A 19,957-nucleotide genomic window follows, 5' to 3' on the forward strand; every position below is an offset into this window, starting at 1 on the left:
TCTGAGGTCCTGTCTTTTGCTATTTCCTTTAATATGAGTTTGGTTTCAAGAGGATTGTCTGCTCTTTATTGTTGGTGCTGCAGGATGCTGGTGGATGTTTAGCATGGGATATCTGTCTCTTTGTCTGTATTAATGCGGAGGTGTTGAGATCCTGCTGTAATTATTAACGTGTGGATTGAGGGGTCTGACACATCAAGCAGGTGGTGTGTTTGTGTAGAGGGAGACAAAAGCTGAGTGTGCTTTTGTCTCTTTCACATCAACATGCTCCTCACTATCTCATAATCTATTAGTGGTGTTTGTTGAAACACACACATACAAAACAGCTGAAAGAAAACTTTCTAAATCAGAATATCACAGAGGCTTAGTGTGGGCTCATTTCCATTAGAGTATAAATTCTAGTTAGAAATATATAATTAAATGTAAAGTAGCCATGAATATTCTATATTGAAAATAATATAAAAATACCATCATTAATAATATATGAACATAATATGACTATATCTCAAATTTGAAACTATTTCTCATATTTAAGACTGTATATCACAATTCTGTTTGACTTCATATTTTAATTACAACCATTTCTCACAGCTGAGACTATTTCTCATAACAATGAAGACAATGAGAAATCAAATCATGTTATTAGATCACATTATTATTATGAGAAATAAAATCACATTATGTAATCTCATGATTGCAACTTTATATCGCAAAGTAGTGACTTAATATTTCAATTGTAACTTTGTCAGTGTTGTGTATCTCATAATACTAATTTTATTTCTCAAGTCTCATATCTTCACATATATCATAATTGTTTTCATATCTGCAACTTTATATCTCATAATAGTGACTTCATATCTCAATTATGGCTATTTTTCACAAGTTGTGACTTTCTAATTGTCTTCAAATGTCTATAATAAATAAGTGACTATATTTCAACGTTGTGACTTCTCATTATTGTAATTTTATTTCTCATAATTATCTTGATATCTCATAACATATATATTTGTATATAGTATCTCTTCAATCTTAATTAGGACTATTTCTCACAGCTGTGACTTTCTCGTAAATGTGACTTCATATCTTGTATTGCAACTAAAAAAATCTAAAAATGTCAATTTAAAAATCTAAAAAGTTGCAACAATATTTTTTAGAATTGAGACTTTAAATCTCACAATGTATATATCATAATTATATTATATAGCATTGTATTTTTCACTGAGTGAGAACATGATGTGTGGCATTAAGATTGGCATGGCTTGTCCGATGCAGCAACAGTAACTAAGGGGGGTCAGTTATTATTTTATTTCTTATAAACTTTATCTCACAGTTACTGGTTTTATTTTTCACTCTAAGGCATAAACTTTCCTTCATATTCTTTTGATTTGGGCCTATAGGCAACTACCTAGAAACCACATGCAATAAAGAGTTTAGCATTGTCAAGAATCACCCACTTTTTTTTTTTACAGTTTTATTTTCACCATCTCTCATGTGCACAAAACAATCACTCAGCTCATCCTGAACAGTCCAGCTTGGACAGCTGAAAAAGCGCTAAGAAGAACCACATCACAGTTAAAGTCGTGACGTATTGTCAAGTATGGTGACCCATACTCGAAATTGGTGCTCTGCGTTTAACCCATCCAAGTGCACACACACAGCAGTGAGTAGTGAACAAATGCACACACACACACACACACACACACACACACACACACACACACACACACACACACACACACACACCCGGAGCAGTGGGCAGCCATGCTGCAGCGCCCGGGGAGCAATTGGGGGTTCGGTGCCTTGCTCAAGGGCACCTCAGTCGTGGTATTGAGGGTGGAGAGAGCGCTGTACATTCACTCCCCCCACCTACAATCCCTGCCGGCCGGGGACTCGAACCCGCAACCTTTCGATTACGAGTCCGACTCTTCAACCATTAGGCCACGACTTCCCCAGTTAAGATCAGGCCTGTCTGGTCACGTCTGTGTTTAAAGTATATGAATATGCCACACCAGAACTGTGTTTTAGACACAACACGGCTTCCTCTGAACTTTATCAAACAATCTCACTGTCACTCAGAAGATTATCTGAGAAGGAAAACATGTGACTAGAACATATCCATCTTGTAAAATAAGAACAACCCTAGTTTAGTCACTGACCTGCTCTGAGTCTGTAAGGGTGTAAGTTAACGGGGCATTTCCACATCACTCGCACTCTTTAAAAGGAATCCCTGGCAACCAGGAGGTCACTAAGTCCTCGGTTAAGAAGATTAGAGACTAATACACTGACACAGACACTTCAGACAAAAAGAAGCAAACCCCCCTCTCTCTTTCATCTCTTGTCTTGCCAGTTGACTCATTTGTCCATAAAGGAAGTATCTGACAGCCGGATGGCATTTCCTTCATCCTTCTGTTGTGAGATTTGTCTCTCTCTTCTTTAGTTTTGGTCTGCCGTGTGGAATGTGTTCTTGTTTGGAAGTGAATGAGAGTTCGGTTGCATTAGCAGGAGGACTCTAGACTTCCAAAGTCAAACACCGATCTGACCCCTGCCAGTTTGTTGAGATACTCCCCTGAGAGCAAAGTTCAGAGGTCAACATGTGTAGGACAGATGAAAATATTAGTGTCAGCCTTAAGCTTCATTCATTAAAAGTGGCATGAATCAGCAGGGGAGGTAAGAACAAGCCATGTTTGTCTGTTTTTGTTAATGGAGAGTTACTAAATGTCTTCAGACATCTGGCTGCCATCTTATCCTTACAGTTTGACAGCCACTTGGTGCTGTCTACTTTGAGTGCATGTTAAAGAGCGGCCTGGACATCATGTCTTTTTATGTTCTACAGAAAAAAAAGACTTGTTAAAGCTTATTATTCTGCAGCAGTTAAAGATAAGCTTGCTGGACTGGAGAGGAGTGTAAATAATAGTGCGTGTTTGTGTGTTTTATGACTCGTAGTCAGAGGGGCGCTTTCATGCTGGCTGTGTTTCAGGTGGACAAAATGATGAGTGAAGAAAACACCTGCTCCTCTCCTCCCTCTGTCCCCTCTCTCACTTTGTTCTTTGGAGCGTTGCCATTTAATTAAACCTCAGGTTCTGCAGACAGGAAAATGAAAGCCTGAGGTGTGGAGGAATGTGAATGAGCTCTGGTGGGAAATCTCACAGCGCTGGACGGAGTATACTGCACGCTCTGAATGGGTCTCTGCTTGCTATTACAAATGTTACTTGTCTGCTGTGACACTGATTGGAGACTTTTAACCTTTGCAACTCTTAAAAAGCATAGCATGTATTGTGTTGCAATAAAATGTCATTTTAAAGTATGAGCAGAGGTTCTGAGAGTTTTTTAAGCACCAAAAATAAGATAAAGCCCAACAGTGTTTTACCTGGTACAGGCCTATATCATTAAAACTGATGATCTTTCTCTTGGCTCTGCTGTTTGTAACACCACAGAAAAGCACCAAAAGCCATTCAAAAACTGGTAAAATACTTGGGATGTATGTTGCAGGCAAACATAAACTTGTAGCCTATATATAGTGTGTGTATATATGTATATATGAAAGTTAACATATGTATTTAGTATAGTTAACATATAGGCCTATATAGTGAAAGTACACCAATATATATACACACACACACACACACACACAGTGCACTGCCCTCTCTCAGCTCAATACACACACACACAGTGCACTGCCCTCTTTCAGCTCAACACACACAGTGCATTGCCCTCTCTCAGCTCAACACACACACACTGCACTGCCCTCTCTCAGCTCAACACACACACACTGCACTGCCCTCTCTCAGCTCAACACACACACACTGCACTGCCCTCTCTCAGCTCAACACACACACACACACACTGCACTGCCCTCTCTCAGCTCAACACACACACACACACACACACACAGTGCACTGCACTCTCTCAGCTCAACACACACACAGTGCACTGCCCTGTCACAGCTCAGCACACACACAGTGCACTGCCCTGTCACAGCTCAACACACACACACACACACACACACGCAGTGCACTGCCCTCTCTCAGGTCAACACACACACACACACAGTGCACTGCCCTGTCACAGCTCAACACACGCACACACACACAGTCACACACACACACACAGTGTACTGCCTTCTCTGAACTGAACCCAGCAGCACAGAAGCAGAGACCGAGAGAGAAGGTGCCCACCGAGCTGTGTATCTGCCTATTATTGTGCCTTACACACACATAGAGACCGAAACTGCTTTCCGTGTACTGGGTCTCTCCAGATGTCCGTGACTAACCCCACAGCAAGCGCTCCGTGGATATTTTGACCGGCTGTATCAGCGTTGAGTGTGCGGCACAGGTGAAGATGGCGAGGGGACCGGTGCTGGTGTTTCTGTCGCTGCTGCTCACTGAAACTTTACCGGCGCAGGAGTTGCACATCAACGGCGTGAACGGATTCAGTCTGCACCCACCGTATTTTAATCTAGCGGAGGGGACTAAAATCACGGCCACGGCAACCTGCGGAGTGGACGAGAGCCAGCAGCCGATTCAAGACCTGTACTGCAAACTGGTCGGGGGGCCCATGTTAGGGGACCCAAGCCAGACTATTCAGGTAAAGATGAGGGACATACTTACTTTTCTTAGGTTTACTTTACTAAAAATAGATAAAAGCACATTTTGATGTTAGTTTGTTTTAGTTATAGCTTTTGGACTCTGTTTGACTTGCAAAAGTGAAATGCACTTTTGATCGTTTTTGTAGCTTCAAAATACATGCTACCATAGTGCTGAATTACCATATGTGACCCTGGACCACAAAATTATAGATTTTTCTTTTATGCCAAGTAAGTAAAGATCATGTTCCAATTAAAATATTTTGTAAATTTCGTACCGTAAATAAATAAAAACGTATTTTTTGAAAGGTAATATGCATTGCTAAGAACTTGATTTGGACAACTTTAAAGGCGATTTTCTCAATATTTAGATTTTTTTTTTGCACCCTCAGATTGCAGATTTTCAAATACTTGACTAAATATTGTCCTATCCCAAACAAACCATACATCAATGTGTAGCTGACGCTGATAGGTCAGTTATGAGTTATGACGGCCGTATTGCGATTTTTAGGGATTAATGTTTATATTGTTTGTATCTTTATGATTTCACGATTTAAGTGTGTATTTTTGTGTGCGTATTAATTTCCTAATTTTGTTGGTATTGTACTTTATTTTGCTGTATTCTTAGTGTGACTAAAATGAATGTCACATGACCCTTCCTGATTAATTTAACCTGGAAGTATTGGTACAAATTGAATGGCGAGATGTGAATTCAGAGACACATGTTGGAGCTCCTTACCGTTCTACTGCTGGTTACCAGGCCAACACGGTAAAAGAGTTAATGGTTGTATATTTCCTTATTTGCGTTGATGTCCTTCGAATTGTTGTGTGTAAAACTATTTCTTTGTGTTTGTTTGCATGTAGTTTTCACGGTGTTCCATATCAGGAAAATAAAACATATGGACATCAGTATCTTGGAAGCGTGGACTGTTTAATGACCAGCGAGTAGTTACACAATGGGAAGCTTTTTTTAATTTCAGCTTTCAGATTATATATAAATCTCAATTTAAAAAAAAATTGACCCTTGGTTTTGTGGTCCAGGGTCACATATTAGTTTACTTAGTATTCCAACTGCAATAATACACATCCTAAAGTTTTATTACCATAATTTTTTATCATATATAATGGACTTATTAGTACCCTGTCCAAAAACATGGTTATATATATGTATATATATATATATGTGTGTGTGTATTTTATTTTTTGTAAAATCAGGACAGTGCTTTGGGGCTGAGGAACGGTGCAATATCTTGATCTTTTTTAGAGAGCACCTGCTTCAGATGAAAAGGCCAGAGACCCCTATAAAGCGCTATGGTTCCTCAGCAGGCTTAGGAGACTCAACTTTGCTTGTTGGCGAGTGAATGAAATGTTTAAACATTGTAAAGAGTAAAACGCAACCCCTGTGTAGCACTGCTACTGGGATTTTCCCAGAGGAATGTGTGGCATTTCATATAAGACCTTGTGGGAGGCACACACAGATTTGCACCACACTTCAAAGAATATGTTAATAAAATGTTGCGACCTGATCAGTTGTTGCAGGCATCTCCTGTGGTTATCTTCTCAAGACACAACATCACATGCCTGCAGTCCATTTTTACTGCACTTTAACTAAAGTCACAATCATTTTATATTCATCAGTATCCAAACTTTGCTTGTCCATAGTTATACTATTAGTTTCTGTTATTGTGTTATGCAGTAAAAACATTGATGTGCACTTGTGTAGGGTGTTATTTCTACCTTTTTGAAGAAAAATGCTACAGCAAATATAGTCAGAATGATTCAGGTATTTGAAATATTATTTTATATGTGTATGACGTATTACAGTAAAACTAGTGAAAACACAGATTTTTGGAAGCACCATTTGAAGGAGATCTCATATTAATTGATGATTATTTCACAGTAATAACAGCAGCTATAGTAACCATGATAATTGGATGTAAGTAAAGGCTAAATTAATTGTTAGTCAAAGGAAATCTTATCTCAGCAATTTCTGAAACCTTCACACATGGGTGGTCTTAACATAATTAGGTGAATTTCTGATCGATTTCTCTCCTGTTAGTTCATTTATACTGTTATATGAATCTATTTTCCTAGCCAAGTATAAATAGCTATAAATAATAATAAAAATGGGTTTGGGTTGCCAGAAGTTGGATAACGAAGGGAGTGAATTCTTTGGTTTCTTCTGATATTTTCATTAAAATGTCCTGCAGAGTAAACTCCTACAAATCCAGCTAAGCAACACGTGTCTATTTGCTGATCACCGTTTCAAAGGATTTATTATGACAGGAACTTAATTTACAGTTTAATTGAACTTCCTGTGTTATCAGGGCCAGTACTGTGACATCTGCACCTCAGAAGACACTAACAGAGCGCATCCCGTCAACAATGCCATCGATGGCACCGAGCGATGGTGGCAAAGCCCTCCTCTCTCCCGCAGTACAAAATACAACGAGGTCAACGTCACTCTGGACTTAGGACAGGTATGTTTTGATGCATTCTTTACATTTGTCAACTCTCTATCACACCCACACCCACACGCACATATCGTGTTCAGATTATTCAGTGTACAGTAGAGTCATCTGATACTCGACTACAGCAGGCGCTTTTGTGGATTGCACATGAGTGTAGAATTTCAAGGGTGGACCCTAAGTTGAATCTCATCTATTCATACTTGAGTCTAGAGGTGTTTTTGTTTTGTTTTTTTGCTCTGAACATTTCACATCTTGGTCTTGTATAGTAAAGGTTGTTGTTTGTGAATAGCAGAACAGCCAGGGGCCATTTAAGATTATTACTTTCTAAACTGTCATGGTAAATAAACATTACTCATGCTCTCACCCAGCATTCCCTGTGGCTTCTACATAAACAGCCAGCACTGCTGCATATAGCTTATATGCTGCCCAAATGAGAAAGAGAGGAAGGGAAGCAATTATCTGCCAACTGAAGTTTCTCTATTGAGTTCCAGGCTCTTTAGACACAGTCTAGCCTCGTGTCTCAAGAAGTGGTTTGTCTGGATTTAATGGGAAGCAATTAGTGATCAAGCCACAAAGCATTGCTATGAGAAGCTGGCATCACATCTTATTTTATGACTATATTCAAAATGACTGTATTTTTGTGTATTACCTTGGCTCTCAAAGAATCTGCACACACAGAAAAACCTGAAAGGCTGTCAAGTTATACAGATTCCCTATTAAATATTCATTTATTACATATTATTAATTTATTATGTGATGCAAAGCTGAATTTTCAGCATCATTACTCCAGTCTTCAGTGTTACATGATAGTTCAGAAATCATTCTAATATATTGATTTGATGCTCAAGAAACATTTCTTATTTATCAATGTTGAAACAGTTGTGCTGATTCATTTCTTTGTGTTTCCATGATTCTTTGATGAAAATAAATTTAAATATAAGTTAAATTCATCTGAAATAGCAATCTTTTTGTATCATTATAATTAAATGCATTTATAATACATATTAAATGCTTCACTTTTATTTTCATTCAATTAAATGCATCCATGCTGAATAAAAATATAAATTTCTATCATTTAAAAAAATCTTACTGACTCTAAACATTTGATTAGTTGAGTAGCTGTTATATATGTAGTCTCGTCTCTCAGAGCAGTATTGCTGTATGTATAACCTGGCTATGTAGTTTTGGTCTCATTCAGCTGAACATGGCTGTAATATGTGTGCAACCTACTTTATTTTCTCTCTCACCCCCCTCTCTTTCTCTGAATCGAGGCAGAAAGCAGTGACTGGCTTTGTACTGAGTTCTTTTATGTGGCTGGTGTTTTTTAAGTGCCACTTAAACCAGCTTGTTAAGAAGCAATACATGAGCTTTCATACACACTCCATTGAGCAGAGAGAGTGAGAGAGATGTGCTACGTATATTAATGCCATCAAATCTTCATATGTAGAAAATGTGAGTTGCACAGTTGTTTTAGGTGGCTGACAAGTCATTGCTATGTGATCTGAGTGGTTTTTAGCATGTTGCTATGTAGTTACTAATGAGCGAATAATGGTTAATAGATGGTTGCTCGGCCCAAGTAGATTTTTCACCCGTTATAGTGTGTCTTAAGTTTAACACAGATGTTAGATCTCTTAGAGTAAGAGATCATTCCACATGGTTTGAAATATCATTCTTGTCAATACCACAAGCAGAGCGGGATTAGTTAAACACCACAAGTCTAATACTGTATAGTTAGGGGTTTGTTCAGAGCTATAACTGAAGTATGAGGAGCAGTAATAGTGATGATGCTTTAGAGGCTTCCTCTAACACAGGTATGAGGGTCTTTCTGACCCCTCAGAGCAGATGAATTAGATCGCAATGTAAGTTACTCAATATCTGTCTCAACCTGTTCAGAAAACGACCCTTCCCATCACAACCAAAATTCATGTCTCGCCTCTCTCCCTCGCTCTCTTTTTCTGTCTGTTAAATGACCCCAAACACTTTTTGCACATTTTTTCTGCAATATGCAATGGAGTATTAACCAGTGTTTATGCAGGTTTTTTTCCCCGCATATTCGTTCATGTCAACAAGCTTACTTTAAAGGTACTGAAAAAGTTAAAAGAAACACATTTCAGGTTTGGTTTCAGTAAATCAAATCATTTGAACATACTTTTTTCTGATAGTGAGCTGATAATCGATAAGTGAGCTAAGTAAAAAAAAAAAAAAAAAAATCTAAATACAAAAACTAGATTTAGGTTGTAAATGGCTGAATTTAATTATTTTAATAATTTTTCTCTGGGTAAAATTATTATATTATTCATGCAAAAACAAAATGAAATCTTTACAAAATATATGCAGGACTTGATAATGTGGACTGCCTTATGGCATATTTGATGTATTCAGGTTTGCTGACATAGCTAGGGCAGGTTTTGGAGAAAGTTATGCGGTTGAAGGCAGGGCAGCAGTCTAATTCATTCGAATGGAACACACACTTACAGCACCTTTAAGCCAAAAATTGTTTTCCACTTTATTGCAGGACCTCTCCTAGCCAAATGCTCATTGTTAATGTAACCTCATTTGTGTGTGTGATCCCTCAGGGCACATTAGTTTATCACTAAGAGTTAAGTATTAGAGACAAAAACAAACTCTTGCTGTTAATAGCACATAACTGCCTCGGAAATAACCACTAATGTACTTAGCTAAGCTTAACGTGATGATTCATTACTTAATCTCTTGTCTGAAGTATTCAGACATCAACCTGTAATCATTTGTGGAAGCTCATGGATGGATCCCGTCCCATCAGGAAACAGGTCTAAATTATACCCCACACTGCATCAAAACAATAATCAAGCCTGTCAGGGAGACTTTCATTGCTCCTTGAAATATTCAGCGTTGTTTATTTCTTATTTTCCTTCTATTTCTTAAACATGCTTGTGTGCACAAGTAAAATTGCCTGTGCAGATGTTTTCACTTTATGCTAAAGTATATTTCACCTAAATACCTAAATATACCTAAAAATACTTTTCTTCTAAACCATAGCAGGACTCCTGTGCCCTTTTCTGGGCCCTTTTGTTGCATATGAAACAATAGTTAAAAATAGGCGAAGTCTAATCCAGAGCTGCACCGTACCCTGAGTGAGTGTGTTTGAGTGTATTGTGGGGGGGTGGGGTTGAGGGGGACTCAATGGGGACTAAAGTGCCCCATTGTGTGCCATGCGCGGAGATGGGCATGATGCCAGTCGTGAGAGCCGGACCGAACTAAAGTTTTCCTCTTATTGAGTAAGGACTGAGTTTATCCGATGGCAAGGCTGTAGAGCTGGATGTATTGATCTCTCACTCATTTTTTCTCTCTCTTGGTCTATTAAGTCAGTCAGTTGCTCTCCCTATCCTTGCTTGGCATCAGTTTTCCTGCCATTATGCAGAGATCATCTGATCAGGAGCTAGCTTAGCTTTGGGTGACAGTTCACCCAAAAAGTCATTCCTTTAAATGTATGATTTATTTATTTATTTTTGTATAATCTTTTTTTTAAATATCTTCTTTTGGGATCCTTCCACGCATGAAAGAAAGTCATACAGGTTTGGAAAGGATAGGAAAATGTAAAAATTTTTATATGTACAATCACACTAAATTTCCACTGACAGTGCATTATGCCTCAGGTACAAGATCTACCTTGTCAAAGTTTGTGTGTGTGTGTTTTTTCCATAGTCTCGGGTATGGGACGTCCCAATGTGTGGCCTGCATACCGTGGCAAACAAAGTTCCTGTACAAAATTGAAAGGATTTTTAGGCTGGTTTGGCTATTGCTACCGGAATGGTGAATCCATTAAAACTCATTCAGTCATCAATCTCATGTTTCCAGTTTATTTCTCAACATGTAGGAGTAGACATTTCTCTGATACCAAGTGCTGGTAATTGTTGCTTTCTGATAACCCATAAACAAATAGAAACAATATAACATTAACACAAATCATACATAAATCAGTTTGAACAAATCAAGTAAATCAAAAGAAACTTACATTGTCATCAACACAACAATTCAACACAGGCCATGTGAGTAGAGAGACAGCTTCTCACACAAACAGAGGCTTGATTAGTAAAAGACCACAGGTGATCTTATCAGGACTCAGTCAACCAATCAGATCACAGTATAATTTTCTACAGCCGCCCCCAAATGTGTTAACATTTGCATACAAGAAAATTCATACTACTGTACTTTCACCATCAATCAATTCAGGAAGAACAATTAAACGGCTGACTGGACGAATTAAATGCTTCCCATCACTCAGAATTTCAGCAACTCTTATTCTCCCATCAGAACTTGATAAAGTCTTACTAACGGTCCCGACCAGCCAGCGTCCACGAGGAAGCTGGGGGTCCACAATCATAACCTTCGTCAAAGGCACAATAGGATTGCCATCAAATTTCCACTTTTGACGAATCTGAAGATTCGGAAGATAATCCTTAATGAAACTGGCCCAGAATCGATCTGCAAGAACTTGACTGTGTCTCCACTTTCTACGGGTAAGTAGCTCTGAATCTGCATACATCACTTGCGGGAGAGATGCATCTCGCCGCCCCATCAATAAAATATTTGGGGTAATGGGATCAAGATCTGAAATATTCGAAGATACGTAGCCAAGAGGTTTTGAGTTTAACAACTCCTCAATTTCAACAAGCACAGTATACAGAACTTCCTCAGAAACAACTTGTGTTCCCAGAACCACTTGTAACGCGGTCTTAACAGATCGTATCTCTCTTTCCCAAGTACCTCCAAAATGGGGAGAGTATGGTGGATTAAAGGAGAATTTAATTTGTTGGAGGGCAAGCATCTCCTGAAAAAAGGGACTAAGCTGAGAAAATGCTGTCCGAAGTTCTCTTTCTCCTCCCTTAAAGTTAGTCCCTTGATCAGACAATATTTCATAGGGCCGACCTCTGCGAGCTACAAATCTTCGCAAAGCCAAAAGGAAACTATCTGTGTCCATACCCGAAAGTAGCTCCAAATGAATACACCGTGTTGTCTGGCATTTAAATATAATGCCCCACCTTTTCTCATGACGGCGACCTATTTTGATGCTTAAAGGCCCGAAACAATCCATACCCGTTGACCAAAAGGGAGGCTTATACAATCGTAGTCTGGACACCGGTAGATCAGCCATTCTAGGGACTGAGGGCATACCTTTCCATTTCCTACACTCAAGACATGACCTCTGAATTTTCTTTATTAACTGTCGCCCTCTCAAAACCCAGTATTTCCGACGAAGATGGGCGAACACTCTTTGTGGTCCTGAATGACACAAAATTGAATCAAAGTCAGCAACTAAAAGTTTGGTAATATGATTCTTTGGGTCTAAAACAATGGGATGTATAGCTTCAGAATCCAAATCTTCACTTTGACGGAGTCGTCCACCCACTCTTATCAGCTCTGTCACTGGATCATACTCGGGTGCCAAGTGAACTAAACGGCTTTGTCGAGGAACTTCATGACCATCCTTAAGCAGTTTATATTCCTCAGGGAAATCCTCCATCTGGGCTTGACGCAGGAGATGCAATTCTGCTTGCGTTTGGAAAGGTTTAGTGTCGTCGCCAGAAACCAAAGAGAGAGTTTCAACTGTCGCTGCAATCAACTCTGACCAGGTATTAAATTGAAGCTTATCAGAAGCTGGAGAGTTTACTGGTACCCGATTAAGTCCACAGAACAAGGATTTTCTAAGTTCTGTACCAACCTCATCCAGACTTGAAGCTGGCAATTTTGGCCATTGCTGAGAGTTCAAGTGTAAAAAGGTAGGTCCTTGAAACCAAGAACTTGTAGCAGACAATTCAGAAAGCTTCTTGCCTCGAGTGATGTCATCTGCTGGATTGTTTGCAGTGTCAACATATCTCCATTGATCCGGTCTAGTATATTCAAGAATCTCTGTAATGCGATTGGCCACAAAGATCTTGTACCGGCAGGATTCAGACTGGATCCAAGTCAACACAGTTGTAGAATCGGACCATAATGTCACTGCTTTGATATCCAAAGTGAGTTCCTGTTGCAACAAGTTTGCTAGCTGAGCTCCGGTCAGAGCAGCACACAGTTCTAAACGAGGAATAGAAATGGTCTTCTTTGGTGCTACCCTTGAACGAGCCATGACAAGAGAAACAGAAATCTGACCATCTCCACTAATCAGTCGCATGTAGGCAACTGAGCCATACGCCTTCTCAGATGCGTCGCAGAATATATGAAGCTCTCTTCTAATTGGATCTTCCCAGTTCTTTCTTGGACCATACCACCGTGGTACTTGGATTCTAACCAGATCAGGTAACTCACTTTCCCATGCAAACCAGGCTGCCCTTATTCCTTCTGGAATATCTGGATCATCCCATTCTCTGGTAGGCTTCATCCATAACTGTTGCAAAAGAATTTTAGCTCGTGTCGTGAATGGAATGATGAAACCCAGTGGATCATACTGACGAGCAAGTATTCGATACAAAACACGTAACGTTAGAACATCATACTCCACTGGACGATGCTTATAACTCAAAGTATCCTGCAAGCAGTACCAACTCAATCCAAGTGTACTCTCGCATGGATCGGTGCAGTCACGGCTCAACCATAGATCAGTGTCTACTGAACGTGCATCAGTTGGTAAATGGCTCACCACTGGGATTTGATTACTGGCCCATTGCCGAATTTCAAACCCACCTTCAGCTAACAAAGAACGCAAATCCATGAGCATCTTTTTTGCTTCTTGACTCGTTGGGAAACTTTGCAAACAATTATCCACATAAAAGGAATGCAGAACAGAAGATTGGATATCTTGAAATTCGACCGGAAGGTTTTGCACACATTTCTGAAGGGCATACGTAGCGCAACAAGGGCTACAAGTAGCACCAAATGGCAAAACCTGCCATTCATAAACATCTGCGGAGTCATTTCTTCTCATATTTCGCCATAAGAAACGTAACAGTGATGAATCAGAAGGCAAGAGGTGGATTTGATGGAACATAGACCTGATGTCTCCGCTGATAGCAACCGGATGTTCTCTAAACCGTAGTAGGACTCCAATCAAGGAAGGACCCAACACTGGTCCAGGTAACAAATATGCATTCAGACTCTCACCTTGATACTGATAGGAACAATTAAATACCAAACGGTGCTTGCCATTATGTTCCACAAGATGGTGAGGAATATACCAAGCTTCATCACTGAATTCAATCTCATTAGGCTCCAGCTTTTTCACACATCCAGCTTCAACGAGTTTCTGAATCTCTTGCTCATAAATAACCGCACGATCTGGATCCTTAGCCAGCTGTCTTTCCAGTCGACGCAAAGCTGGCATTACTGCCTCGGATGGTACTTTAAGTACTGGTGCATTCTTAGCTCGCAGTAAAGGAGTCACATATCTTCTAATTCCATTAATTTCTTCACACTTTGTTTCCCGTTCCAAGAACTCGAGAGCTTCCTTATCTTCCTTAGAACGCAGGGCATGCTTTGGAGTTTGAGAGAAAGGAAGTACATCAACTTTCCATAATTTCTCCACATCCTGGTGCAACTGATCCATGGATAGTGAAGCTTGGAAGAAACACTGCGTGATTGAATTAGTCTTCTCACCCAAAGAAGTCGGTCCCTGCAATGTCCACCCCAGGCGAGTATGTAAAGCAGCTGGACTTCCAGGAGGACCGAAACGTATTCGCTCTTTGGAACAAAGAAGATGAGGATAATCAGCTCCCACTAATAACAAAGGTTTCACCTTCTGAAACTCTTCCAGAGGGATGCCTCTTAGATGTTGATAGCGTCGCTGGAGCATCTGCACTGGGTAAGTCTGTTCAGGTAGATCAAGCATTTGAGCAGTAAAGGCTCCTCGTATTTGGTATTGACTCTGCTTATGATCAGCTGACGAAATTGAAAAGGAAACATTTGCACCTTCAATTTTCTCTGAGCCTTGCCGGATGGTTCGAATAACCAATGACTCTGCCTCCCCATGAAGACCTAAAAATTCTGCCGCAGAAGACATAAGCATGGTTCTTTCTGAACCGTCATCTAATATGGCATACGTCTCCAGAGTCTTTCCTTGATGGCTTAGAACTACCTTCACAATTTTCAAAAGAACAGAGTTAAGACCACTTGGTCTGCTCAAATAATATATCCCAGAATCAGGTTTGTGTACATTCACATCATGCAATATTCCTAGATGACGATTCTGACATTTTGGACATTTTCTTTGCAGGTCACAACTAATCGCTCTATGGGCCCAACCACATCTCCAACAACGATTGTTATCAGCAATCCACTTCCGTTTTGCTGCTGTATCAAAATTCTGGAATTCAGAACATTGACTAAGATGATGATCAGTATGACAACAGTAGGCACAAGATGGTTTACGGCCCTCATTCCTTTCCTGTGATCTAATAATTTCAGTCTTCCTTTTCTGAGTGGGTACATTTACTTCTGGACTTACCCTATGAAGGAAAGCAGCTGACTGAAATTGGGACTTGGTAGGCCTCCCTTCTCTTATCTGGGACTTCACACCCTTTGATTGTTCAAATACTTGGACAGCTAGATTCTGACATTCTGATTCCTCTTCCAACCAAACAGAGAAACTAACCAAGTCATAGGGCTCATCTGGTCGAGTGGTTTTAGCATATCTTGCAAAACTAGCGATCTGCTGAGCTGGAAGCTTACTAAGCAATTGATGGACATGTGATGCGCAGAATAACTCTTTTGCTCCTTCATGATCCCAGGACTGAAGCATGCCAACAAGAGCTTGAACTCGTACAGCAAATTGACTAAACCCATCGGGATCTCCTGATCGTACAGCTGACAAGTTCTTAATAGCAGCAATCTCCCGAAGCACCAACTGATGGGGTTGGCCATACCTTTTCTGGAGAGCCTTCAAAGCAGTAGTGTAAGGCTGAGAATGATAGGCATAAGCCAAGGCTAAATGTCGGGCTGCATCAAACTTCAAATGATCCAGAAGAATGTGATACTTATATTGCTCAGTTTCCTCTAAGGGCATCAAATTCTTCAAAGCCATGTTCAACATGGCAAACTCATAGGGGTCATCACTCTTCAAATACGGAAATGAAAGTCTTTCGATAAGGGCTGACCTTGAGGGCTGTGAAGCAGGCATCTTTGTCTGAGGCACCGTCACTGCTGTTGGAATTGACGTACACTGATCAAGTACCATCTGTTGTACTCCAGTTGGAGGAAGTGCAGATGTTTGATTCATATCTCGTTGCTGCTCTTGAGGTACTGAAGCAATGATATCTCTGGAGGTAAAAGGATTCGAGATAGGCATAGTGGAAGGATTAGCTTGCTGCTCCCTTACTGTTCCAGTTTGATGTTGCAAGGAAATTTGATGAGGATTACCAAAATATGCATAGGGATGTCCAACTAATAGATCTCTTGGATGCAATGTTGCAGCTCTAAATGGATCACAATTCAGTGAAGTATATTGGCCAAGAGATGGATACGATACTGCATAAGGAAAATCAGGCAGGTTTGGATGCCTTAGTCCTCCACTTGGATAGAGGGGGGGCGGCAGCCAACTTGGAGGCATCCATGGATTCCCAGGCATAAGGAACACATTTCCCTGCATTTGATCAGCTGGAAAAAGGCTTTGATCCCTTCCTACTTGTTGATCACTGGAATCAAACCCTGAATTAATTTGATGACTGACTGAAGATAGCCATGGTAGACCATTACGTTGCTGAGTCAAACCTGCACCCATTACATCAGGATCCACAGCAGATTGGAACCTAAGGTTTTCTGAGGGACGAAAGGAAGGTCTAATAGGGGTACATGGATTAGAAAGCTGTGGTGGCATCTCTGTAGCAAAAGGTGCGGATAAAATAGGCATTGGAGAGACAAGCGGCACATCCTGAGACGGAGGCATGGTAATTGGTTCACTAAACTTTGGTGGCATAGAAGACATATTTCCCTGCTCAATTCCATGTTGACGTATACGTTCACTCAACTCATCCACCATAGGATTTCCGAGGTTTACCTCATGTTGTTGGTTCAGTTGGGTTGGAACTTTCGACTCTTCATTCGAACTGCATTCAGAGCTAGTAGAAGATGAAGATCTTTTCCTTTGCATATCCTTCATCATTTGTCCCATATCCAACAACATTCCCTTCATCTGCTTAATCTCCTCAGATAAAGACTTCACCTCATTTTGAGTTGCAGTAATGGAAACTCCTTGAGATGTAACCTGCTGACTCAAATCCTCTGGCTCTTGTGCCAGTTGCCCTCTTGAAAGATTTGACTGAGCCATCACATAATCTTGCTGCCATCTTGGAGGCTTTACAATCCTTGACGAACGCTTAGGTCTTACACAGTCATCCTCAGTATCCATTCTAGCAGCCTATTCCGGCTCGAAGGACCATGTACAAAATTGAAAGGATTTTTAGGCTGGTTTGGCTATTGCTACCGGAATGGTGAATCCATTAAAACTCATTCAGTCATCAATCTCATGTTTCCAGTTTATTTCTCAACATGTAGGAGTAGACATTTCTCTGATACCAAGTGCTGGTAATTGTTGCTTTCTGATAACCCATAAACAAATAGAAACAATATAACATTAACACAAATCATACATAAATCAGTTTGAACAAATCAAGTAAATCAAAAGAAACTTACATTGTCATCAACACAACAATTCAACACAGGCCATGTGAGTAGAGAGACAGCTTCTCACACAAACAGAGGCTTGATTAGTAAAAGACCACAGGTGATCTTATCAGGACTCAGTCAACCAATCAGATCACAGTATAATTTTCTACAGTTCCCATTGTGCAATTCTCAGCATCTTCCCTTGCTTTTCTTTTACTTTTTCCACCGGAAAGCACAATATGCTTTCTATCTGTCAGACCTGAAGATCAATATCCAGCATGAGCTGATATTATGAATGTCTCTTCTGAGATACTCTTGCTCTTATGCATGCATCTTATGATGCTCCTCTCCTCTTGCATTCCTCCTCCTTTCTCGTTTTCTGTTTAAACTGAAGTTGTTTCGTTCCTGTTTTTTATGCACATGCTAACAGATGCACACGCAAACATGCATATACAAATGTCCGCACTTTTTCTCACCCACGATTTCATGGTGTTTACCAAGCATGAAAATGGGCCTGTTAATGGGAGAGAGAAGAAAAGACACAAGGGCACAAGGAAAAACTTTATATGATCCAATCTTTCCTGTTAGTCAGAGCCCTAGTTGCCCTTCCCTTTAATATGAGCAGGCTTGTACATAACATGGCAGGTCATGACGTCCATGATAGTGTCTCGACCACGAGTGTGAACCATCATTAATTCAGAAACAGCAGGGATCTGAACTCCTGGCCTAGATTCTTCAGAGCCCTCTACCTCGACTTCAGCCATCGATCATGACGGACGTTTTGTCTGTGGTCTCTCCCCCAGCATCCCTGTTGACAGCGGCCCCATTTAAATCCCAGATGCATATATCTTCACTGACACCGAACACACTGCTGACCTCTGCTTACCTCCTATTATTTATTAAAGGGGCCATATTCTACACTTTTGTAGCAGTTTATTATTTCCCAGATGTCTTTTAATGTTCAGAAATGCTTCTGGTGCCAAAAACAGTTATAATTTTGATAAACATTATCCAAAAGTTGCAAACCCACAGGGTAAACAAAACCCTTTCTATTTGTGAATATCTGTTATGATTTGCTAAACTCTGTGTATCAACGTAGCTCACAAAATCATTCATCAGGGCTGGTCAAGTTGCTGAATACTGAATAGGGGTTAATCTATAAATACAAGCATTCGTATGTTAATGTGCATATGATTGTGATGATGTCATGGATTTCACTGGCCCCAAAAATGATACATTGTGATATATATATTTTTTTTAATAATACAATTTAATACTTTTGTGTTTTATTGTATTTTATTATATTTATTATTTATTTTCTGGGCTAGAGTTTCATTGTAAGGTGTTTTTACTAAATGGATCATCTGAACATCTGGGAGAACTTTGCACATCTCCCTGTGTGGCAGATGTGTTTGATTCTGAACCTTCACTTCATTTCCATGGATGAAGGTTCTCTAGTAGGTAAACAAGATCTAAAGATTAGACACTTCTAGTCTAACTGTTGTTTGCATATTCTCTTGGCATAATCTTCATTGCATTGGGTAGTAAGCATGTGTGTGCAGAGTCTTATAGAATTTATTCTGTTAGATTTTACTGCCTATTTATAGGAGTTGTGCCATTGTATGCATTTCTAACTGAGATCATGAATGATCCAATCCCAACTTCTCAACAGCCTTTTTCCTTAAAAATTCCCTCTTTGGAAAGGATGGTGTTTGGAAAGACTTTTTTGGAGACATGGAGGATCTTCTCTGCTGGAAGGATCAGCAGACACAACCTCTCCATATAGGCCTACATTTATGCTTTAATAATAATTGAGCAGTGTGAGTTTCTTATTGGCATGTTCCAGTCATTCTGTTAGTTTGGTTCCTCATGTGTTCCAGTTTTGCTCACAGTGTATCTACAGGTCACTACCGGTCCACAGCCTTCATCTCACCATGTATTCTCCAAATAGTAGCACTGATTTTGCTTTTTTGCTTTTTCTGTCTCTTCCCTTCCTGATTTCGGTCTTGAACAGACAGCTCTTATCTCCTTTATTGGCTGTAAGCGTCGCAGGGCAGTTCGGAGTTTCCTCCACTCCCCTCTCAAATATTAGCAGAGCATTTCAACAGCGTTTTGTGAGAAGCGAGGATAAGGAGTAGATCACTCGTCTTCATAATTAAGCAGTGAACTTCGAGGAGTTCAAGGAGAGGATGTTGACAAATAAGTGAGGTTAACGTGACAATAGTCAGGAATAGTGAAGCTGAAGATAAGATTGGCTGATTTTTGTTTGAACTTCAGGGTCAATAGTTAATTTCTGTTTACTTTCATTTAGCTCAGAAATTCCAAGCATTGTGAG

General features: G+C 40.0%; 1 protein-coding gene across 2 annotated transcripts in view; it reads left to right on the forward strand.

Annotated features, from left to right (window-relative positions):
* The first annotated feature begins 4,124 nt into the window (after positions 1–4,124).
* The window catches only part of LOC306860840 (laminin subunit alpha-5-like), a 90,661-nt gene continuing 74,828 nt past the window's right edge, over positions 4,125–19,957 (forward strand). For both annotated transcript variants that reach the window (XR_013783418.1, XM_079402792.1), the window contains exons 1-2: positions 4,125–4,581; positions 6,907–7,059. Coding sequence is in view for 1 of the 2 variants with exons in the window: in XM_079402792.1 (XP_079258918.1) it covers positions 4,336–4,581; positions 6,907–7,059 (399 nt within the window). In the remaining variant the exon portion in view is untranslated. The remainder of the gene's footprint in view (positions 4,582–6,906; positions 7,060–19,957) is intronic.

Source organism: Barbus barbus (genome assembly GCF_936440315.1).
Source record: "Barbus barbus genome assembly, chromosome: 41".
Lineage (NCBI taxonomy): Eukaryota > Metazoa > Chordata > Actinopteri > Cypriniformes > Cyprinidae > Barbus > Barbus barbus.